Here is a 23,597-nt window from a genome sequence, read left to right as displayed (position 1 = left end):
GCTGTGTCTCATCCTGCAACAAGGAAGTCAAATTTATCCTACAGAGTCATTTTCACACAATAGATAACCAAATATGTATAGTTAGAAACATTACCATGTATGTGTGTGTATATATATATAAAAAACATATATATACATACAAATAGCTTCTTAAATGAGAGGCCAGCATAAAAAACAATCAGAGTAAACACTGTAATAATTCTAATTATGTAACATATTCTGCCTAACATATTTATTTTTAATGGTAGTCATTTTAATAGCTCTAAGGCCCTGAATTAGTCCAATATGTTCTCAACTACGTTGACTTTAAATACAAATGTTAATGACTTTTCCAGAGGGTCCGGTGCCCTGGATGAACTTGCTGCACACCGGTATATTCTCCTTAACATGTTTACTTTTAATAACAGGTTTAATGATGCACTCGGGGCCTAATAACCACGTTTAGTCACAAAGAGAAAAACCAGCTACAAAATACTTTCTCTAAAAACTAGGCTACAGGGGATTGCCACGCTCTTTCAAAGCCACACCAGCCATCCTTCAACGCGCCTCTATGCATCGCGGCTCTGCCGCGTCCAGGCTGGAGACCCCGGCCACGGGCCAGCAGCCCCGATGGATTTTTGGAGCCGGTTTTGGGGTGATCCAGGGACCCCGCGCAGAGGCCGAGCCGTTCGGGGTGAAGGACCGCTGCTGAACGTGGCCTCGCCTCCTCCCACCCGCAATGCTCGGCGGTTGGATTTGGGGAGACGCGCGGGGCGGGTTTCAAACAAAGGTGCTCCTGGGCTCCACGGAGGCATCCTGGGGCTCTCACTGACGTCGCCGGCAGAGACGTGCCAAAGGGGAGCGTGTCTGAAGAAATCACACCCACCATCCATTAACAAAAAAAACCCAAAACAACAAAAAAAAAAACCCTGACAACAAAAACAAAACCCCAACTCCTACCTTTAGCTTTCCGAGAGCTAGAAATACAGCCAAATTAAGAGGCAGGAGGCAGCTGCTCTCTGCTTTTGTGCCCAGATCAGCCCATTCCCGCGAGCCCGCAGCCCGGCCAGCCCCGCTCGCGTCTCAGCCCTCCCAGCTGGGGCTGGGGGCAGGCCGGACCCCCCGGGCGCATCCACCCCGGCAGAGAGGCACTTTTGGCTCCCCAAAAGAGAGATTTGCCCGTGGTGCAGCTGGCAGGGCTTCGCTCTCCCTGGCTGCGTCCAGACCTGTCCAAGCCCAGACCTGTGTCCAGACCTGTGAAATCTCACGTGCCGGGGAGATGCTCGGAGCTGCCTCCATGACCTGCGGGCGCAGGACCAGCCCAACCCATCCCTTTCCATCCACAGCTTGAAGGGTCTCCCCATGGGGTGTCCCTAATGCGTGGCGGGTCCGCAGCAGCACGCGCTGGCAGGGCTGGAGCCACCCCAGGGGCAACACACCTCTCGCCTCATGCAGGAGCGTCCTGGGGCACGCATCACGCACCAAAAAACCTTACGGATGGTCCTAAATATAACCGCGGCAGACCTCGCCAGACTTCAGCTCCTCTTGCATGAAAAACACTTGCAAGGCTTGAACCAGCTCTAATTTGTATACCTTCTGCCCCAGGGCCCGAGCGAAACAGAAGGGTGGAATCCAATAGCATGTTGTGCATAAAAAGATTATGCCAAAGATAACCTTATTGCTAATAATAACCCTGGAATCCAATCCTGTGAATAGGCCCTATTGAATGTTTGAACACAGGCATTCCTCGGTTAGGTTTTTCTGCCTACAAATATTTCGCTTGAGTCTTTAAATACTAATCACAGAATTCAGACGAAGGCTTTTTATCTTCAAAGTGCTGCAGAAAAAAAAAAATTAATTCATTAATCAAAGATAATTAAAGGGCACAAAATATGCCTTTTTCAAGCGCTGGGAGCCAACCAAGGCAGCATGAAGCCATCATGGGGACTCCGAGCAACTCTCCCGCTGCGAACGTGATTTTCCCGGAGCGGCGCCTGGGCAGTGGCCTCGCTTGTTCCCAGCAGCTCCACTCAAGCTGTCTTCCTGACATGTGTTAGGCTGTATGTCTGCCACGCAGGAAATAGGGTTTGAAGCTCACAGCCAGGAGCAAAAGCTGAGATTGAGGCTTTAATGAAGCTGGGATTGAGTGGCTAGGGTGGTTCAGTGAAGCAGTAAATGCAAACACATTATCACCTGAGAACTTGCTCCAATTTCACACCAATTAACTAGGAATGAGAGAGGAGGGCTGGGGCTGGCTGCAGAGATGGTTGATAATCCCGTGAATGGGCAGAAATGGCTCGTACGCAGACGCGCTTGTGCCAAAACGAGTTTGTTAGATAACGCCAGTCCCGGCAATTTTGTCTTGGGGAGTGAGCATGTCATTACTGGCGCTGCTTTTATTAGCAAATATTAAAAACATTTGCAGAAATACAGATGCCCGTGAGGGAAGTACGGCTGGAAAGTAATAAAGCAATAGCTGATTAATTTATTTCTCTGCCAATGTGTCATATCACGGGGGGAGGGAAGGGGCAAGGGGAGAGGAAGAAGAGGGCTGGGATGCAAAGGGCTGCTGGTGCGAAGCCGGCAGCTCATGGAGGGGAACAGCCCATCTTCGAGGAGCCCCTCGGGATGCTCAGCTCTGGAGTTGTGGTGGGTTTGACATCTAACCCACCGCCTGCAGATGTAGGTCTGAACCCCACAAGGGGGGCAGAGTGAGTCCCCAAAACTCACCTTGGCAGCAGCGATGGGACCTGTCCCTGTCCCCTCCACCTGCACCCAGGAGCTGTCTTGCCTTCTCCGCACTCTAATATTTGAGCTATTTCCCTTTTTTCCTGCTGGGATTATTTCCAGGTTAGGGATTAGGGTGGAAAAGCAACAGCAATTTAGGAGAAGTGCTATTTAATGGTTTTCTGTGGATTAAATACTAAAACAAATCGCATCCTCAGTGCGCTGGACCCCGCATTACCCCTTCATTAACTGCTGGTTTTGATGTCTGTGAGCGACCAGCCTGATCCTCCAGAGCACACCGGCCATGAGACGTCCTGCAATCAGCAGGCTGAACTAGAGCAATTTCTTGTATTTAGATGAAATCTTGTCTTCATTTTAAAATGCATCAGTGATAAAGAGGCTACTCCAAATGCAGGGGCAAGAACCCTTTGCTGGATTTCATGCTGATGCACCGGGCTGGAGATCTCAAGAAAAACTGTGGTTTGGGTTGTTTTTCTCATTTGGGCAGGAAATATTTGAGAGGTGGGGGGTTTCCTATCTCCTGCTGGGGCAGGTGCCAGGACAAGGCAGGGAGCGCTCCTCATCCTCTTCAGCACAGAGTCAGATGGATGAGAGCAAAACCCTCCAACCGAGGTTGGAGGGCTCCAACCACCCCTCCAACCACCAACCACCACCGCTGCTGCTCAGCCGCCGGCTGGTCCCATCCATCAGAGGGATGTGAACGAACCATTTGTGAGCAGCAGCACCTTGAACCATGGCAAAGCAACAGCCTGGCTAGCAAAACACACTGGTGCCCTTGGGCATGTGAGTCCATATGGATTAACCTGGATGCTCTAATGATGGGTGCTCAAGAGGCACTTCATTAGGGGACTGAAAGAGGCTGCAGCATTTTCAGAAGAGAAAGCTTGTGTGCAGTTAACCCGGCCTTGTCTCCTCTGCAGCAAGGCAGCACCTGGAAAGTCATGTTATCCCTGAGAGCCTGGCAGTCCTGCTCCCCAGCAGGGAGGTCCAACAAAATAATTGCAAGAAAGGTGCAAACAGGGAAAAGCAGTCACCGCGCTCCTCTCACTCGATATTGAATTACTCCAGGCTACAGGAGGGACAGAGATATCTCCCTTTCACATCAGGGTGACGTTTTCTCTGGCCATGGAGGATGGATAGACCAGGGCAAGCTCTAATATCCTAAAAAAAAAAAAAAGTATGGGCCACCTCACTAAAAGCCAAGGAGAGTGCTGGGGCTGGGTGAAGGTGATGCCTAATCTCTAGGCAAGGAGGGCCCTGGGTGCTCCCCTCTCTGCTGTGAGTCTGGTTTCAGCATCCTTCTCGCTTCAGGTGTGCATTCCCTTCTGAACAGGTTTGGCAAGGAGGAAAAAGCTGTGGCTTAAATGTCACAGCAAGAGCCCAGAGCATCTGCTGAGCCCAGTGCTGGGGGTTGCTCTCTCCCGGGGTGCGTGGAGTGGGACCTCTTTCCCCAACTGCTCCAGCCATGGGGAGCGGGGAACTGCGGTTCTTCCCTCCTTGCAGTGTGCAAACTGCTCTCCCAAGCAGGAAAAACACTGCTAAGCGGCGAATCTCCCATGCCGTACACAACGGTGCGCCCAAGCTCCGGTGCGAATCCACAGGGCTCTTCCTGTTCGCTCTCTCCAGCCTGTAATTATCTTAAAGGCAACAATTAAAACTATTGAAACGCATGTGATGGGTTTAGGGAGCATAGCCTGGCTAATCCCCACAAGCATCCCAGAGGAGCAAAGGCGAGGAGCTCCCGGGGGCTGGATGCTGGTGCTTTGCCGGGCAGGTAGGGACCACGTGGGGCTGCAGAGGACCAAGCTCGGGGAGAGGAGGTGGCAGCAGCCCGGTCCCCAGCCAGTGTGGGACCCCAGGAGCCACCCACATGGCAGCACCTATGCTGGTGCCAAGGGCTGGGTGGGCTGCAGGATGGTCCCACAGTCCCTATCCCCGACTCAAAGCTCCCCATGGTCATACAGAAAGTCAGCAGCAGAAAAGACCCCATCCCCAAAAGCTACTTTTCTGCTTAAAGCTCTGATTGTAAAATTTAATGGCAAAAATTTTCTGTCAGTCCAGCACCTAACACAGCGGGTCCTGCTCCATTCTGTATGTCAGGTACCAAAATAATGCCGTGTTCATACAGAGCCCCTCCTGCCTTCCCCATCCTTTACTGCAGCATCCCACTGCCCGTTGTATTCATCTGCAAGGGGCTGTGCAAACATCCACGATGTTCTCTGCTCAAGGAGTCCCAAAGCAAGAGCAAGGAGATGCATAGTGAAGAATTGCATGAAGTATCACTGTCCTCCTGTGCTCACTGCTTCTTCATTATTTTTTTTACAGGGATTTTTATTTTTGCTATTTTTCTGAAATCCTCCCCCTTCCGGAGGAAAGTTATATGTGATTCTCCATCGCTTTCTTTAAGAAGCTGTTTCTAACCTGCCTAAAAACACTGAACGGCTTTGGGAGGCCCAAAAGGCAGAGAACTAGAGAGCAAAAAAGAGAACACAAAGTCTTTGTTCTCAGTATCTCGTGATCTTAAAGCGCTCGGGGTGATCTCAGGGGTGTCAGGGCAGGGACAGAGACATGCAGGGCAGCCGCCGGCTCCTCTCTTCTCCAGCCCCCTTGCTCCAGCAAGGCAACAATTTTCCTCCCACCCCCATATCACCTTTCGTGTAATATGGTATTTTAAAGATTTCTACAATTTCTAAATTTGCCTCCTTTCCCAAAACTTAAACACAGTTTTAACCATTTGGACTAGAAGTGAGTCATTTTGGTTTCAAAATATCTTTTTTCAGCTCAGAAATTTTTTTAAGTTTCTGCTCAAAATCAGCTCATTTTTAGTGAAACAAAGTTTTTTGTTACGATCCAAACAAATCCAAATTCCTTTTCAAATAAATATTTTACTTCTGAACGCAAGCTAGCTTTTCTTTCTACTTCTTTTTTTTTCTTTTCCCTTCTCATTTCTAAAATGCAAATCATTGGGAAAAATCCTCTTCTGAGCCACTTCTGCTGCTGCAAACACCAAAAGCCCCGAGGGTGCTCCCAGCCCTGCGCTCCCCTGGCCGGGGAAGGACCCCACAGAGGGTCCCGGACCCCCTCCCACACTCCCCACGGGTACCAGTCTGGCTGCATCAGAACCACAGGACAGACCACAGCTGCAGGGCTGGGGGGACAGAAGCGCCCACGGCAAATCCAGTCTTGGGACTCCAAAAGGGCCGTGGCTGTTTTCTGGAAAAGGTGGGAAACCATCAAGGCAGAGGAGCATCATTTGGGGTGCCCAAAGGGCTGCGCTGCCCCAAATGAGGGACCCCTCCGCAGGCAGGCAATGCAGCTGTCTTAGATTCTCTGTATATTTATTATATATAGTCTACAGATCTCAGCTTATACATTACATAAATGCATCCTCAAATATTTCCATTCAAAAAAAAATATATGTATGTGCAGCTGTTGAACACGCTTCCCACTGTCTTCACCATGGGCAAGGAGCGGGTGCAGCTAGAGGCTGAGGTGTACATTTGGGGTGATCGGCAGGAGCTGGCTCCGTTCCCCCCGTGCCTCCGCTCCTCCCTCCCACGCTCCCCGCAGCAGCTGCGGGAGAGAAACGTGTCTCTCGCCGCCAGCTCCGACCAGGGCATCCTCCAGATGAGCTGCATCTTCCCCCACCACTCTTACAAGTGACACAGCAGGCAGCCAGTGTCACGTCATGTATTAATTGAGTTACAAACAGCAGCATTTTAGATAAGTGAAGCCCAGTTGCCTTTGAGGGCAGGAATAACATTGGGTGTAGGTGCTGTTCGGCATACGGCAAATTTTATTTGGGGGTTGCCTTCCATCACGTGAGCATCTGACTTTTTTATTTGCATTTCTAGAGAGCTTTAGTGCTGAGTTTCTACTTGAAGCCGGGGAGGCGAGAGGGCAGCAGGAGGGTGGGAGCTCAGGTTTTCCCAGGAAGCGCACCCTGCGTTGGGAGATTAATATGGACCATGGGAGCAGCCCAGGGAGGGGGATTTACAGTGCCTGGTTTTTTACAGTAAGGGCGAAAAAACCTGGGGAAACTAAGAAGCAAGTGAGAAGGCTGGACTCCTATCTCCAGATCTTCAGATCAAGATGTTCATAAGCCAACAAGTTGCTGGGCTCGATGAACACGGCAGAGTGATGTTCAACAGCCCGTGTTGCACCGGAGATCAAAGAAAGTGATCTCCTCTGCCTTTAAAATGTATGAAGCTGCAAAATCTTAAGGGCTTATAAACTTACTTTGATTGCAGGGCTGGGATCTTGGAAGTCGCATTCCTTTAATTTCCTTGAGCTGGTTGCTTTCCCCGTGAAGGACATGCACGGGGTGGTGAGTTTTCAATGGAAACTGGTTTTGCCTCATTTTCCACTTCTCTCCTGCTACAAGGAAAGAAGTGCAAAGCTCCGGAGGCCTGCCTGCCTCTTTCTATGCAGACAGAAAGGGCTGGGTGTCTGTGTTTAATTACAGCCTGAAAGAACTGCATTTAAAAGACAACAGCAAGCTATTTAATTAATACTTATCATTAGCACACATAGGAATGCCTAGCAGCAAATTGCAACAACAAAGCAACTCTTCTTTTTTTTTCCCCCCTCGCACTTGGGATAAATTAATTTTAAAAAAGAGTAAACAAACCATTTGCACCAGATTTGGGATGACTTTATACGGAGTGGGAGTACTGGCATAGTAGGTATTACCCTAGGACAGCAGAGATCTATAAGAGCAGGCTTTTCAATCTCCAGCTCTCCTGGCCAAGAAGTTTATCTTCATCTATCCATCTATCTATCTTTCTATCTTGGCATTTACACTGGGCTCATCCCCATGTCTGAGCGCCTACTTGTCTTCATACCTGTCCATAAATTACACGGCGCCCGCAGGGCATTATAAATAATAATTCAACTCCCAAACCTTCAGAACACTGTTTTAAAGAATTGGCTTATAATTCACTGCGCTGCAGACTCCTCCTCCCAGCCCATAAAAGTAACACTGGAGCAGAAGGACATGACGCCCCTTCAGGAGGTAGAAACCTTCACTGGGTAGAAACCTGCCATGGTCAGTGGAAGAAGTGCCCCAAAATCAGTTCTTTGGGTGGGAGGAGTGCAGTGGGCGCCCGCAAGTTGGAAGATGGGGGTGGACATTGTGTCAAAGCACGAGGGAAGGCTGGACTGCTCTGCTGTGGGAAACAGCATCCTCATCCTCAGCCCACTGGGGATTTGTATATTCCCCCTAATTTTAGCTTGGCCAGCACTGCAGACAGCCGGTTGTCCCATGTGCCCCTTTAATTAATAGCACTCTTAATGGTACTGTTAATGGTTGGAGCAATGAGCCACAGTGTGGCTCTGCTGCTGATGTCTCCACGGGGTGCACCACCAGGCGAGGACTGCTAGCTCAGAGGCAGACAGCTTGAAGGCTAGACCCCACGTGTAGCCAGAGAGACCCTAACCCACGCTGGGACAAGCACCCCAGTCCCATGTTGGACACACCAACAAACGGCTACAGGACAGCAAGGTGCTTTGGTACGTGTGAGCTATCGGGTAGAAACCTCCAGCTGAACCATGGGGGACCCTATTCCTTTATCCCAACACGTAGCATTTCCATCCCAACTCACTTGCAATACTTCCTACCTGAGGTACTTAGGGGTTAGAAGCACACCCCAGCCATGCTCCTCTGTGAAGGGCATCCTGACCTCCAGGGAACTTCCCTGGCAAGACATGGGGTTCCTGCAGAGGATGGCCACTGGCTCATGGGCAACACTGTCTCCTAGGACGTGCGGGTCGGATCTGCTCAGGGTGAAGAGCCCGAAACTGGAATTTGTGCTGGGGAGAAGTACAAGCAGTTGATGTGTGAGATGAATTATTTCACAAGTCTGGCCTGAACAGCCCTGCAAGGTGCAGAAGTGATATATCATTAACCCCGGGAACACGTCAAGCTGCCAGAGCCTGCAGCTGCCCATCAAAGTGTTGGGCAAGGAGGAACCACCTTTCTGCAGGACTGTCCTCCCTGCGTTTTCCATTTTTCCATCAAAGAAACCTGGCCCTCCCTCTCAGACGGAGACCTGAGGAGGAGCAAGCAGAGCCCCGAGCACCCGTTTTGGGGCCAAAGTGAGAGCGAAAGTCCCCGGCGTGGGAGCAACCAGGGATTCCACGGTCCCCAAGCAGCTGGTGGGACATGGCATGCCCACAAGGTCAGGTTCATCACGCGGGCTGCCACGGGCGGCCGTGCATTGCCCTCTGCGGTAGCACGGCTGCCCTGCAAGCCGAGCATGTCTGTGCACCCTCCGCCTCAGCTCCGGGCACGAAACAGGCTTTTCCTGCTGCGCTTCCGCCCCGGAAATCCCAGAGAGAGGTTTCGTAGTGTCCTGCCCAAAAACCATCTAGTTTGGACTGGGGGAGAAGAAACGCCCTCACCCCATAGGGGTATCCTCAGGGATGTCTGAGAATTAAACGCTTTTCACTCGGCTTGGGCATCGTCTGCTGCCTTCCCGCAGTGAGGCCGGACGCCTTACCCACCCAACTGCTTGGGGCACTGGGGTGGGAGCGTGGGGATGCATTCGCCACACTTTCTGCTTGCAAAAGACACCAGGGCTCTGGTGGACCCCAAGCCCAGCGCCCCTTGCCCCATCCTTCCCGGTGCTGCCCTGGCCAGGGTCCAGGCCCGGCCCCTTGCCAGAGAAGACTCCGTCTTCTGCTCCGGTCCCGACCGGCGAGACAGATTTGCAACCCCTTTCTTGGATGCAGAGCTGGATGCAATGTCAGGCCTTTCCTTCCTCACAGGGTCTCTTAAGTTAAGATTAAGATATAACTGACAACCTGGCAGCCATCCCTGGCTGAGGACCGCAAGATTTGGGGAGGCAGCTATTAAAGGTGGTGGAGTCCAACGAGTATAACGTGTGCATCGACGGAAGGGGCAGCCGATGGCGGGGGTCAAATGGGATCGGGGGGGCTTCTCGTCGACACCACCAGTGACTGGCTGCACCGCCCCCCAAAGCCATCCTTTGGGACAAGAGTATCCCTGAGGATGGGGCTGCGGTATTCCTTAAATAAGACGTATTTTGCTGGCCGGTTTGGCTCCTAGAGGGGTGAATGATGGTCTTGTGAAGCATCAGACCTTCCCTGGATCCCACCACCATTTTCCTCCCAACTGCTCAATCCGTGCAGCTAGTAGGGTCATTAGCATCAAAAGCATCCAGCATCCAAGCACTGTGGTTTTCTGCATCATTCTCAACTAAGCTGTTTCCCTCATCCCCGTTAATCGGGATGGGGCAGCCTTGGCCCTCGCCTCAGGGGAGGCGTGGGTCCCTCCTCTCCTGCAGGGATTCGGTGGGATGGAAGGAGGTGGCATGGGGCCGGCTGTGCCGGGGGGAGGCGAGGAAAAGGCTGCCCAGGTGCTAGCGAGGTGGCTTGCAGCCCAGGCAAAGCTTCCCACTCTTCCCGCACATTCTGCAACATCCCATGCTGGTTCACTTCACAGAATTCCCTTTTACCCCGCTAAATGCCACTAAACCTTCAAATTAATCCTCCCATTACGGGACTTCCTTTGATGTCAACGGGGGAATTTTTTTTGATGGCAAAATGGCAAAGGGGGGATTTTTGCCCCCTGGTGTAATTATTCCTATTTCTTTTTCCCCCCCTTTTTAGGCACAAGAGATTCCTGCCAGATGTATGACTTGTGGAGGCAGCTCCCACACGAGGTATTTATATATTTATATGTATATGATGGGAACGTGGTATTGAAAGACCTGAAGTTGCAGGCTGAAGATAAGGGGAATTTCCCGTTTCCTACTTGTTTCAGCGGAAGTTGCCTGGGAAGAACCTGCAGCAGGAATGGGACCAAAAGCTGCAAGATACAGCACTGGAAAGTAGCTCCTTAAAATAAACATGTCCAAGGAAAACATCTGCTATTTAACACTATCACTGAGCAAGTTTTGATGCCTGGGAATGATCCCTGGCAGTGCTTAAATTACAGGGATGGGTAAAGCAGATCCACCCCAGCCCTGCATGCATTTCCCATTCAGCATCTCAGCTGCTACTGGGACCACTGGGCTGAACATCCCAGCACAGGGCCAGAATCACTGGATAATGCTCAGAAAGCTGGTGGCTGGGGGTAACACTAAGGGAGCTTTCTGTAACAGCATGTAATGATGAGACACAGGCAGGTTTATTCAGTGTTAACCAGTTTTTATGAATTTCTAGCAAAAAGAGGATGCGATTGTAAAGCTCTTTACTGAAAAATGTTACGAGTCTATATAATTCATCGGCGAAGTGTGTTCCTGCTAATAATACATTGCATGAGACCGTAGGCTCCTCTCCCAGCATAACACGGGGCTCTCCCGGGAAGGGAAATGAGCCCTGGGAGGCACCGGCCAGCCATGCCCTGGTAGCTCAGGTCTGCGTGACTCCCTGCCCGGTGAGACCCCGCTGTGCTGGGGGGGCCGACCGACCCCCCCGTGCCTCCCGCCGCTGTGCCGCAGCTTCGATCCGCTCCCGGAGCGCCTGTGCCCAATCCTGCCCCCTCTCCAGGGGAGTGGACCTGGTCTCCATCGCCGTTAAGGCAGTGATTTCAGGGGGGAGCTGGGGAACCAGGCCAGCTCGGAGCAGGGCATCCTGAAATTTGGCCGCAGAGGCTGGAGCTAAGCAACATCGGGGTGTGCTGAAAAGGAAAGAAAAGCAAGAAAACTTTTGATGTAAGCGAGCCCTGAGCTGGAGATGCTGCAGGAGCACGGGGGAGGTGATGCTCTGCTCCCCGATGACCCCGACCGCGGCCGTCCTCACCCGTCCGGCTGTGAGTAGTGGTAGTGAGCAGCCACGGCGGAGTGTGGGCACAGCAGGTAGCGGTTTTCCTCCCAGCAGTGCTGCGTGGCGCGCACGATGTCCTCGTCGGAGGCCGAGCACGAGCGCAGCGTCTCGGAGAGCTGTGGCCCAGGGGAAACGGGGAGGTTTGCACAGGGCATCGCCGCCCCACGCGCTCCCAGCCGGGCTTGTGCCACGGGCATTCGGCAAAGCAGTTCAAAAGAGGGAGGCTGGAGGCTGGAGTTCCCCAGGGACAGAAGGAAAAAGGGTTGTTGCTGCAGCTGGGGGATTAGGCACTGCTGGAAACGGCCGTAGGGCCGGGTTGGGAGTGAGGAGTTTCCATCCCTGGGTGCTGGGACCGTGGGTGGAGAGGAGCCAAGACTAAGCTCCTCAGCTCTGCGCTGCTATTTGCATGCTCCGAGGGAGTTTCTGAGGGCTTGTAAAACCCACCCCAGTGTTATAGCTCTTCTTTCTTTTAATAATGCAATTTTTTAGTATTTCTTCTGCTGCTGTGCAAGCAGGAGCGGGAGCCAGGCAAAGGATGTTCAGTGGGGACAATATGCGTTGGGTGCGAAGAGGCAGGACTTTGCATCTGGCCCAGAGAGCTTTGCAACACAGGCGTTTGGTTTTCTCCCTGCTTTGTATTCATTCTCCCATTTGCCACAGCACCGAGGCTGAACTGCAGCCCCAAACCCAGCAGACGTGCTCCCGAAAGCCACGCTCCGGTTGTGCTGGCACGCGCCGCCCGGTGCCTCGGTGCATGGCCAATGCCGGCACTGGAGTGGCCAAGGAAGGGGTGGTTGCATATTCTAGTTACATAATTGTAGGCAGTTTTTAATCAGTTTTGCAAAGAAGAAAGAGGTTTCTTCTAACATAAGTAATTAAAAAGGGATTTTAACACCTCTACGCACACACACTGATATAAAACTCCTCTGGCCTCACGCTTAAATCTTTGGTTGGAAACACTCCACCATGATTTTTTTTCTTCTGAAAATGAGTTGAAAACAACTGGCAGTGGTAAATCTCCTTACACACGCACACGGTGCCGCATGCGTGAGGAGCTGACCTTTCTGTGCAAATCCTCTGGCAGCTTAAGGCTTTTCGACATGTTGAATTGCTCCATCAGCATCTTCGTCAGGTGGCTGTCGGAGCCCGAAAGCAGCCAGAGAATCCTCTCCATGTTGTAAGGCTCCTGGGATAACAAGGCAATAAGTGAGCAGCGGAAACGCAAGCGTCTGTCTTGAGGGGAGAGCACCTGTGTGGATTCTCTGATGTCTAATTAGGGTTGAGGTCCTACTGCTGCGTTTTTCTTGGTGGAAGCTGGGGTGGGCTTTGTGTCTTCCCTCTGCATACCTACATCCCAAGACAGGACTTTGGGAACACGATGTCTTTCAGACCTCTGACCTGTCAGAGCAGTCTGGCAGTGACCATCATTAAAAAAAAAATTAATGAAGACACAACTGATAAATCAACGGTGTGACCACATCTGTGCAATCACCTTGAGGAACCCAGGTTAATAACACACTATGTATTTGAGAACCAGAAATATCCAGCTGTTTACGCCGCGTTGCAGATGCTGCTGTGAGTCACCCCGCTCCCGTGTGACTTAATGAGACACCCAGCTCCCTGCAGGGCTGACCGACAATCTTTATGAACATATAAGGCACATATAGGGCCTGACTGGCCTCTATGGCTATGTAGTAATCGATGTTGCAACACCGCAGCAAAACTCGGTGCAAGACCGTACAGGAGGGTCCCAAACCAATTTCACTGCTCACTGTCTCACCCCTGCATGTTCACGAGCACCAAGAAATATTTATCCAGGGGGTTTGGCCAAGATATCTTGTAAGGACAAACGGGACAAGGGGCACCGTCTGCCAAGTCCTCATTGCACCTCCTGGGTTCAAGTGCTGGTTTTGGACGGGCTCTTTATACCTTTTAGCAGCTGGCAGCGCCTGTGACCTTTTGTCTCTCCATCCTGTCCTACCTTGGTGAGTCATCAAGACTTACTCAGCCTTTCGTGACCTTATCTGGGTACCTTATGGCCCCAGTCCTGTTCTTCATCTTCCCACCATCATCTTCCAGAGTCTCCAGCCTGTAATCTTCAGTATAGTCTGGGCGCAGCCTGCCCTTTGCTTTAGGCTGTCCCCTGTTTTAGGCTGTCGTCTGCTTCCCAACCTGGCTGTCCTGAGAAGCTACGTGTCAGCATGCCTGGACTTCAATGACCTGCTACTGCAGCTGCCTGCAGCACCATCCTCCTGACACGCCGTCTCCTGTCCTTCCTTCTGCTGCTCCCATATCCCGATCTTCCCCTTCACCTCCATTCGTACCAGCCTTATGGTTTCCACTACAGATCACTACATTGACACCAGCAAGTCGAATTGGGCCAGGACACCGGTGAAAGCACTGGCCTTGCCATTTAAGTTATGAGCCAGCTCTCTGGTCTGGTTTTGTCCCATGTCACTAGAGTTGTCCCGGAGAACACTGGGTCACAGTTTGGAGTTTCTACAGGCCATGTTGGGGATTGTTCCCAAGGAAAGTTTCGGCATGTGGACATGAGCTGTGTGGTGCTTCCTGACCGCAGGGCCAGAGAACAGCCCCTGGTTGGCTTTAGGTACTGCAAAGACACAGTGTCTGCTGTGATTCTCCTGGAATTGCTCCTTACAAGGCTCATCAACACTAGACTTTCTGTCTCACTTTCACCTCTTCAGCTGGTGTCTAAAGAAAAAGTTTTCTGTGCTTTAGCTTAGTCTGAAGAAGAGGCAAGCTAAAGAGGTTGTGCACTCTCTGACCTTGAAGGTTTCTAACACCTTAGTGGACAAAGCCCTGAGCTGACCCTGCTTTGAGCAGGTCCCAACTAGAGATCTCCTGAATTCCCCTCCAGCATGAATGATCTGTTGAGCTATGGAAATATTTGCACGGATGCTTCAGATGTGAGCTGAACAGTGATGTCCCATGCAGCTGTGGAGAGGGATATGCAGATGGATACAGCCATCCAGCTCCTCAGGAATCTCTGGACATCACCTCAGCTGGCTGCCTTCCCTCATGATCCCAAAGTCTGACACATATTTAGGTGCCTCAGTAGACCAGTGCTACTGAAGGGACATAGGCCAAAAGAGGAGCCCGGATGCCCTTTGAGCTCTGAGGAGCCCCACAAATTTATGCCTCGGGAGGAAAGTCAAGCTGCCAACCACAGCAGCCTGGTGATAGGGGCGTAATGACTTACTGACCGCAAAGCATGGCAGTTCTTCCAGGCTTCCAGGTCCTCCCAATGTGTTTGAACAGCTTTTGGAAAATCCAGGTAGCTTAAGGCCACAGTGATACACCAAGTGTTTCACACTTTGGTCACTTGTTTGGAAGCAGACCCAGTCCCTGTGGATCACAGGGTAGGTATGGAAGGGGAGGTATTTGCTTCCAGGTGTTTGGTTTCTGTACCTCCATGACTTTTAATTTCTGAGGCCCTTGCCTGCCTGCTGAAACTTGTTTTGCTCTGAGCAAGTTGCAGATGGCCATAGATGAGGCATTTCTTCTGGGCTTCCCTACCTTCTTCCTGGTCTCTTTTCTTGCTCTTGATGTGGCCTTTCAGAAGCATCAACAAAGCCCTTGAGACGTGATGGGTTTTATAATTTTCTAAGTGTCGCATTTCTAGAAAACATCCCTCTCTTGCTAACCTTGCACATAAATGAAACCCCCAAAAAGCCAGCCTTTGACAATGAAGATTACAAAGTCAAGCCCTGAAAAGTGAGGAGGAAGGTGTTTGATCTATCTCGGTTCAGCAGCATGAATGCTCAATATGAGTCACACCTCTTAATGCATCGCTGAGAGGCATTGCCAGTGGCAGAATTATGCTCTCATAAACTGGGTAGAATAGAGTACGAGGAAAAAAAAATTATAAAACTGTGTAGTATTTGGTGTTTTCCCATTTTGGCCAATTCATTACATACCTGTATATCCATGGCTGATGCTAACGTAGCCTTCACACTCTCTGACAATGAGAAATCTCCATGTTGAATAGTCCTGTGAATGATGTCATTGCTGTTAACCACGGCAACAAGTCGAATCGGGAGACCCATTTTCTGGGCAATACAGCCAGCTAGGAAAAAAGTGGAAGAATACATGCATGCTTGATAAAGAAATATCCAAAGGAGATTTAGCAAAGAAATTGTACAGATTGATTGAGCATATAGTCCAGAACCAGGCATAAATGACATGCCCTAATGGACTTTGAGATATCTGTCTTTAATGTTTTGGTAGAGCACCAGATTATAAAATCCAGGGATGCAGTGCTCCACTTGACATCGAACACTGATCCTTGGGCATCTCCACATTTGAAGATGGATAGACGGGGGACCAAGAGGTCAGGCAGCTGCTGCTCAAGCAAGAGAGATGAAGCTTTTGGGCTCTTGCAGCTTATTAATGCTGCCTCGGATGGGCAGCCTGGAAATACAGTGAATGCAGTTGAGTGCATAGAGTCTTTTATTGCTTTCATAAGACAGTTGTACACCTATTTTGGGATAGAGGCAATCAAGGAGTGATTAAGAGTGGTTCTCTTGACTGCGCACTATCATGCAAAGAGGGTAGGACCAGGCAGGACTCCACACCTCTGCTAATGTCTCACTTAGGAAATCAGAGCCACAGTATTTTCCCTCTTTTCTGGATCAAATACATTCTGTCCTCTTCTAATGTGCCCATCCTCAAGATAGCTACAGACATCATCAAAGGGTGGTTTGGGATTTTCTGCATCTTGCATCAGTGACACCTAAATGAGTAATAACCATATATGAGTAATAAAATATAAGTGGTTCTGAAGAAATCCTACCAGAGAGTGGGTGTTTTAATAAATAGCAATAGCCAGCATCTGCAAAGTGCTTTTAGTCCATAGGTCACAGCACTCTCTCTTCCCTATCTAATCTATCTTTTTTTCCTTCACCTGTGATATTTCCTCCTCCTCCTGTTGGCACAACAATTTCTACCACTGGCAGCGGGGTGGTATCCAGGGATGGGGCACACTGAAAGTAAGCGTAGAAGTGGTGAGCAATCTGTACCATAATCCTAGACCAATTGACTGAATTCAAGCTCATCAGATTGTATTTTCTGGCAAAATTGACATCAGCGAACAGTTCCTTGATCGGCTCATCAATCTCATCGCTGTTCCCATGAGCTGTCAAAAGGAGAAAGGAAAGATTAGATCTGCCAACATCAGCGCATCAGCCACAAAGTATTTCTGCTCAGAAATAGGGCCAGTCTCAATCCCTGGGGTTTGCTGCAGCCAGAGGCGTCCTGAGCTGCCCGTCTGCCTCGGGGGCTGTACGAGCCAGGGGTAGAGCAGCACCGCGTGGTTGCTGGCTGGTTTCTGCAGAGGTTGCGCTCTGGGCTCTTGCTTACGCCAAGTGTGTATTTGCCAGGAAGGCAAATGCCTGTATCCCCTGTGAGATGCCAAGGTGAGACCCGGCTGAGCAGAGGAGTCCATGGGTCAGCTCAAGCACCCAGTGGTGATTCCTAACCATGGGGATGGCACAGAGGTAGGGGATGGACCACCCATGAAAGCGAGGGGACAGAGCGAAGGGGTGACTCTTGATCCTTTCAGCACCGAGAAACGGTGCTGAGTTCAGTGCTGCTAAACACCAACCACCTGCATGGAGGCAGCTCTGATCTGTGGCCAGGAGAAAAGGAAGCCTTGAACCACTTTTCATCAAAGTGGAGATGTCTGCTACAGGCTCCTGTTAGTCAGACATGTGGGCACGGTGGCCATGATGGCAATGACCTGGCTGGCTGCAGCTGCTAAAGCAGCAGCCCCCTAAATCTTTTAAGGTCATGGTTATAAGATAGCAGGGACATAAAGTGGACAGTCCAACAGTAATGCCAACCAGCAAAGACGTGGACGTTATCTTCAATGACAGTGGTCATCTGAAGTTCCTGTATCTGGGTGCAGAACCCCTTGGGCAGCAGAACAAAGATGTCCATGTTCTTCTGCCCTCTCACGCTCTCAATGGCTGAGCTGCCCGTGTCCCCTGAAGTCCCTGTTTCAAAGTGAGGGAGAACCAAGAAAAGCAAAAAATTGATGCATTGGTCAAACCTGCATCACTGCACTTTAAGAAGATGCAGAGATGATCCATGAGATGTTTCTGGCTAGAGCAGCCACCCTGGCCTTGCCCAGAGATCACTCACCAGCCACTCACAAGGCAATACCACCCCAGGGCATCTATGGGGAGGGACGTGGGGTGATAGATCTTAAGCTAAAGACCTGCACAGAAGTTTTACCCCCCACAAAGAGGCATACTCACCCACCAGAATAGTGACGTGTTTCTGCTTTTTCTCCAAGAAGTACTGTAAAAACTGTCCCGTGCAGGACAAGGACAGATCCTTAAAGGCATGAGTAACCCCATGCCACAGCTCCAAAACGTTCAGCCCATCCTTCAGCCTGGACAGATGGACAACGTCCTTGTGTCTGAACCTGCTGAAGGCCTTGTCAATCAGGTCTAGAGGGAAAATGGTTAAAGGGGTTGTTAGATTGGGTAGAGAAGTATTTTTCTGACCCACAGCTTCGTGCATCTGTGCTCTTCATGCTCCTGGGAAGCTTTCTGCACAACCAAAGACTCTCCATTGATGGAGAGGTGACAGATATCCAACAAGTTATTCTCAGTTATTAGGAGTAAACCAGCCCACTTTATTGTCTTCTCTACTAGCTCTATGGTGAGAGACCCCAGGGGACACCTGACACAATCAGAGCAAACTGTGTTAAAATATAAGGAAACACGAATTTTCTCATAACGCGCCGCTGAGACAGAGGTTGTAGCTGCCCTCTGGTGGGCAGTTAAACAGCTGTTAAATGTTAAAACCATTAAAAATCGGATCTCGGCAAGAGTGTGGAGCAGCAGAAGGCCCTGGTGGGAGGGCAGGTCTGGAGCAGCGAGCGGGACCACGGCATCAGCCACCGCTATTGCAGTCACCACAATGCCTATTGGCACACAGGGGACACCTCTTCCAGAAGGTGACAAGCCCCAGCAAGGTGACAGAGAAGAGGGTGCAGAAAGGAGCAGGGAAAGGTGCAACCGGCTCCATCCTCTGGGGGCTGCAAAGATGCTGCAGATGCACCTGAACACCCCAAATTCCTGGTGCATGCCGCTGTGAGCAGCTCCCTGCACAGTCGGGGCTCACCGTTGAGCGTGCTCCGTGGGACCAGCTTGACGGCGACAAAGAGGGAGCACAGCTCCTTCACCAGCTCCGGGTAGGAGAGGCCGCTCCACCTCCGCAGGGTGTCCCCGTCCAGCGAGGGGATGCGCTGGGGCATGAAGAGGCCACCGTCAGGTGCGTAGCCAGAGAAGAGGGCTCCCTCGAAGTCGACGGCCCCCGCGCCTCCCCGCGTGCTGACGTACACCATCGGTGCTGGGGAGGCACCACGGTCACTGCCAGAGCCCCAGAGCATCCCCCCCACCGGCAACAGCCCCGCACCCCAACCTGACTCCCCCCAAAACTTCCCACGTGGACAGACAGCGCTCCTCAGGGAAGAAAATGCCTCTTCCCCTAGAAACTCCTCACACCGTGGGGAGCTAGAGCAGGCAGCTGGTGGAGGACACGCAGCGTTTTGCGGGCGGCGGAAACGCTGCCCGAGATTTGCACAGAGGCGGCTGCAGCCTCCTCGTCCCACTTTCCCTGTGCCCTTCCCACCCTGCCCCGGAGATACTTCCCGGCCTGAGCAAAAGCCCTGACGCCGCAGAAGTCACCGCGCAAGCGCGTCATGTCCCCTGCAGGCTACTTGCGAAAGCCCGAGTTTTAAAATTTAAAAAAAAAAAAAAGTAAAAGGAAATAACTATGTTTTTAGAGCAGGCTGGTTTTGTTCAAAGGGGTTAATCTAAGGACAGGATTTAAGTCAGTGTAGGAAAGGCTGAGCTAAATCCTCCGGATTCGTGCAAATCTCACCGAGCAGCCGCCGGCGCTGCCTGGAGAGGCCCCGTCCCAGCGCGACCCCGTGAGCCCCGGCAGCCGTTCCCACCTGGGACGCTCAGGCCGACGGTGCAGCCCCTCGGCACGGCACGGCACGGCACGGCACAGAACGGCATGGCACGGCACGGCACGGCACGGCTGCGGGCCGCTTGACCCCGCGCAGCGGCAAGAAAGCAGCCGAGCGACTCGCCGCCGCTCGCAAGCCAGCCGCCCCTTGCACTTGTGCTCCCGGGAAACTTCTCCCCGTTGCAACCCACCGGCGTTCCCCTCGCCACGGCGTGGCCGGCGGAGGCGGCCACCCGGCACCGAGCCTGGAAAGGGGGATATGTGGGAAAGATGGAGCTGAGCTGCTCCTGGTGGTGCTGGGCATCAGGACAAGGGGCAGCAGGCCTGAGCTGCAGCTGGGGAGAAATCTAGTTAAATATTAGGAGACAGTTTTTAACCGTGAGGGGCGTGGAGAGCTTGTTGTCTCCACTATAAGCCCAGAGAAACTCAAAATTCAACTGGGGAAGCGCTGAGCCACCTGATTTAACTGTAAGGTTGGATTTAAATTTGAGATTGAACCTGCTTAAAGCAGGGTCAGAAAGCTCCAGAGGTCCCTTCCAAAGAAAATCAGTCTGTAATCCAGCTGTGCAAAGCCAAGTGTTCAGCCTGCGAGGCTGGGATGCCCTAACAGCCCCGTCCCACCGATGGGGAAACTGAGGCACAGGAGGGAGAGGGGACATGTGCAAGGCTGTGCAAAAAACCATAGTTCTCCTTTGCAGGGAAGGGCTGTGCATCCCTCTTCTTACTTTTCAGTTTAATAAATAATAAGTATTTTCTGAAGGGCAAGCTCTGCACAGGACCGGTGGCTGCGCGGACCCGGGGTGCAGCACAGCGTGTGCTGCTGGAGCATGTCTGGGGACTCAGCCCAGGAAGGCAAGGTGCAGCAGTATGGAGGATGTAAGTCGTAAGTCAGGAAGCCCACGTCTGCAGTAACGGACACATCGCTTGCCAAAGCATCAGCGTCCAACCCAACACACGTTGCCTCTCTAACTCTGGTGAGTAACTGGAGTCTCTGGTGGAGAGTGGTCCAGTCCTTGCCCTGAGCACCGATGTGGAAATGGGCACTTCTACACCCAACATCCACAGACTTGCTTCTGCAAGCTCCTCAGCAGGAGGCAGAAGCTAAATTTCAGGTTCTGGGCAAAGTTGCCTGTGATGGTGTTGCTCAAGGTCAAACAGGGCAGCTGTAGCAGAGCAGGAAGCAAACAGCAGCTTTTCAATAATATAGCTGAGCTTACCCAGTGGGCCAGAGCACTGCTACTAGTCTCCATTTTCTGACCACCTCTAGGAAATCAGCTGGAAAGAGAGCTACTTCTCTATAATTACGTAAATTCTATCACCCAACCAGCCTGCATGTCCCCACCATAGGGAGATTTCTGTGCCCAATGTTTCTCATTACATGGCAAAGATGAAGCCTGAGCTACCCAAACCTGCTGTGGCCCCAGGGTCCTCTGCGTACCCGCAGCCATCGGGTCCTCATGGCATATTAGCATGTAGTAGGGTGCTGACCCTGTAATGGAGGTGCGTCCCCATCCCAGATGTGCATCCAGGTCCTTTCACAAGGTGCTGGGAAAAACAGGCAGCAGGACTGGACCTTGTTCTTCAGGGATGGCTCAGGTTTAAATCAATGGTGAAACCTGCTGGAGGGCCATCGCTGGAGTCACCGAAAGCCTCCAGGATCACCTGGTCAGCTGAGGCGGGTGGCCAATGGCCCCAAAACGGAGCCTTAGTTCCCCATCATACTCCAGTGGTAGCTGACACAAAAAACTTCAAGCAACATCTCTGGCCAAAACAGTGAAATATTAGAAATAAAGAAAATACTAAAAGTTGCAGGTGATTTGCCTCCTCTACTCTAGCCTCCTCCCTCTCCCACAACAGTGTGCCAAGGCGAATTCAGCATTTTCCTTCCTTGCAGCAGTCTCTGCCCACACAGAGGCAGAACATGCTTTGAGCCCAGCTCAAATTTAGGCTAGAACAAGGAAAGGATCAAATCCCTAGGAAAAGCTGCACAAGCTGATAGTTTTTATTACCAACGCAATAATTTATTATCATCAATGTGCATCTGATCATTTCCACATGGGTCACCCAACACACCCCAATGGGACCTCACCTACTCCCACCACCATGGGACTTTATGCCTCTGGGCATTTACTTACCGTATCTCTAATTGTTTTAAAGTGTGCAGTAGCTGTCTGAGATGACTTCACTGATTCATCTAATTTAAGGTTTTTTTCCTTCAAGTGAAGAGCTTATGATGCGATTGATGAACCCTTTAGCGTTACATCCCTCCAGGGTGCATGCAGGAACTCTGAAAAAAAATAGGTTATACCAGGATACCCATTCCTCTGCATTTGCAGACAGAAATAGCAGCAGGGCTGTTGTCACAGCTTTATCTATGCCCTGGGCCTATCAGCAGTGATGACCCTTGCTAATGAGGTCATCAGTTAAGGCCGTGATGGCAGGGACTGCTTATGTGGCAGCCATAGGTGAGCACAGAATACAGGGGAAGCATCTGGGAGACACACCGGGACGACAGTGCCATTTATTGGGAGGGATTTCATAGAATCATAGAATCCTAGGAGAGTTTGGGTTGGAAAGGACCTTCAAAGGCCATCTGGTCCAACCCCCCTGCAATGAGCAGGGACATCTTCAGCTAGATCAGATTGCTCAGAGCCCCATCCAGCCTGACCTGGAATGTTTCCAGGGATGGGACATCTACCATCTCTCTGGGCAACCTGGGCCAGGGTTTCACCAGCCTCAGTGTGAAACATTTCTTCCTTATATCTAGTCTGAATCTACTCTCTTTTTAGTTTAAAACTGTTACCCCTTGTCCTATTGCAACAGGCCCTGCTAAAATGTCTGTCCCCATCTTTCTTTATAAACCCCATCTAAGTATGGAAGACTGTGATAAGGTCTCCCCGGAGCCTTCTCTTTTCCAGGCTGAACAACCCCAATTCTCCCAGCCTGTCCTCACAGCAGAGCTGTTCCAGCCCTCTGAGCACTTTTCCACCCTCCAGGGACTTCACCTGACTGCCAGGACTTTTCAAATACCATGGAGAGTGGCTTGGAACTACATCAGCCAATTCCCTCAGGACTCTGGGATGCATCTCACCAGGTCCCATAGACTTGTGCATCTTCAGGTTCCTCAGATGGTCTCAGACCTGATCTTCTCTTACAGTGGGAGGGACTTTGCTCCTCCAGTCCCTGTCTTGCAGCCAGTCCCCTTGAAAGGTGTGGGAAGGGAAGTGAAGACTGCCAGTGAAGACTGAGGCAAAGAAGTCATTGAGTACCTCAGCCATCTCCTCATCTGTTGTTACTAGTTTGCCAGTCTTGCTCATCATGGGGTATGCTTTCTTTGACCTTCCTTTTCTGGCTGACATACCTTCTTATTATACTTTGCATCCCTTGCCAAGTTCAACTCCAGCCACACCGTGGCTTTCCTGACCCCATCCCTACACAACTGGGCAGCATTCCCATGCTCAACCCTGCAATTTCCATGCATTCAAGTTTAGGGCAGCATTTCTCTAATATTATTTTGAGTTTTAAAAGGAAGGAGAGGAAGAGAGTGCCAGTGCTGCAGCCTGTCAGGGCTCATCCACTGCAACAACAGATCAAGAGTTGGAAAAAGTAATAGCCTTTAATTGACCTTACTCAGTGCTTCCATATTGCTGCTGGGATTTGCACTTCCACTTTGGACCGTTCCTGAGCTGTTCATACTCTTTGGACCCACATGTCAGAAATCAGCTGTATTTGCAAACCCCAGCTACGGTTGCTGTCAGATTTTTCCAAATTTTTTTTTTGTACTGCATCAGTTTTCATCCCTCCAGATGGAATTTTCTCAGCCTCTCCACCCACCAAAGGCATCCCAAAGTGTGGCGAGGACTGAGGAAGCAGAAGGGCACATACAGCAGTGAGAAGCCAATTATTCCCTGCGCGAGTCCCCCCAGAATTTCAGGTCTCACCCCAGAGCGTGTCACTAGATGGCGGCAATGACTTGCATCCACGGAGGAGATGCACCAACGCTGCCTCGGAGGAACCTCGCCCTGCTTGCACCCCGCCTTTCCTACCCTCGCACAGGTCCCTCCACCTTTTGGGCC

General features: G+C 51.2%; 1 protein-coding gene across 1 annotated transcript; it reads right to left on the bottom strand.

The window, feature by feature from the left end:
* Nucleotides 1–11,026: 11,026 nt before the first annotated feature.
* On the bottom strand, nt 11,027–19,826 carry THNSL2 (threonine synthase like 2). The gene is made up of 8 exons (XM_081999747.1): nt 18,670–19,826; nt 17,796–17,990; nt 17,379–17,531; nt 16,442–16,672; nt 15,456–15,604; nt 12,578–12,703; nt 11,494–11,633; nt 11,027–11,371 (listed from the first exon to the last, which is right to left on the bottom strand). The coding sequence occupies exons 1-8, from the start codon at nt 18,935–18,937 to the stop codon at nt 11,104–11,106; spliced, it is 1,530 nt and encodes a 509-aa protein (XP_081855873.1). The 5' UTR covers nt 18,938–19,826; the 3' UTR covers nt 11,027–11,103.
* Between the last annotated feature and the right edge of the window lie 3,771 nt (nt 19,827–23,597).

The sequence above is a fragment of the Phaethon aethereus genome (assembly GCF_964289735.1).
Source record: "Phaethon aethereus genome assembly, chromosome: 4".
In the NCBI taxonomy this organism is placed as follows: domain Eukaryota; kingdom Metazoa; phylum Chordata; class Aves; order Phaethontiformes; family Phaethontidae; genus Phaethon; species Phaethon aethereus.
The sequence above is the reverse complement of the archived record's forward strand: the minus strand, read 5'-3'. Positions and strand labels throughout refer to the sequence as shown.

What these genes read in the sequence shown, in the direction of transcription:
- THNSL2 (XM_081999747.1), bottom strand. Translation starts at nt 18,937, where the DNA reads ATGCTCTGGGGCTCTGGCAGTGACCGTGGTGCCTCCCCAGCACCGATG. An exon ending in CCCACGGAGCACGCTCAACG is followed by an intron (nt 17,991 to 18,669) that starts GTGAGCCCCGAC and finishes TTTTCCCTCTAG; the next exon opens with ACCTGATTGACAAGGCCTTC. An exon ending in CATCAGCCATGGATATACAG is followed by an intron (nt 12,704 to 15,455) that starts GTATGTAATGAA and finishes TTGTTATCCCAG; the next exon opens with GAGCCTTACAACATGGAGAG.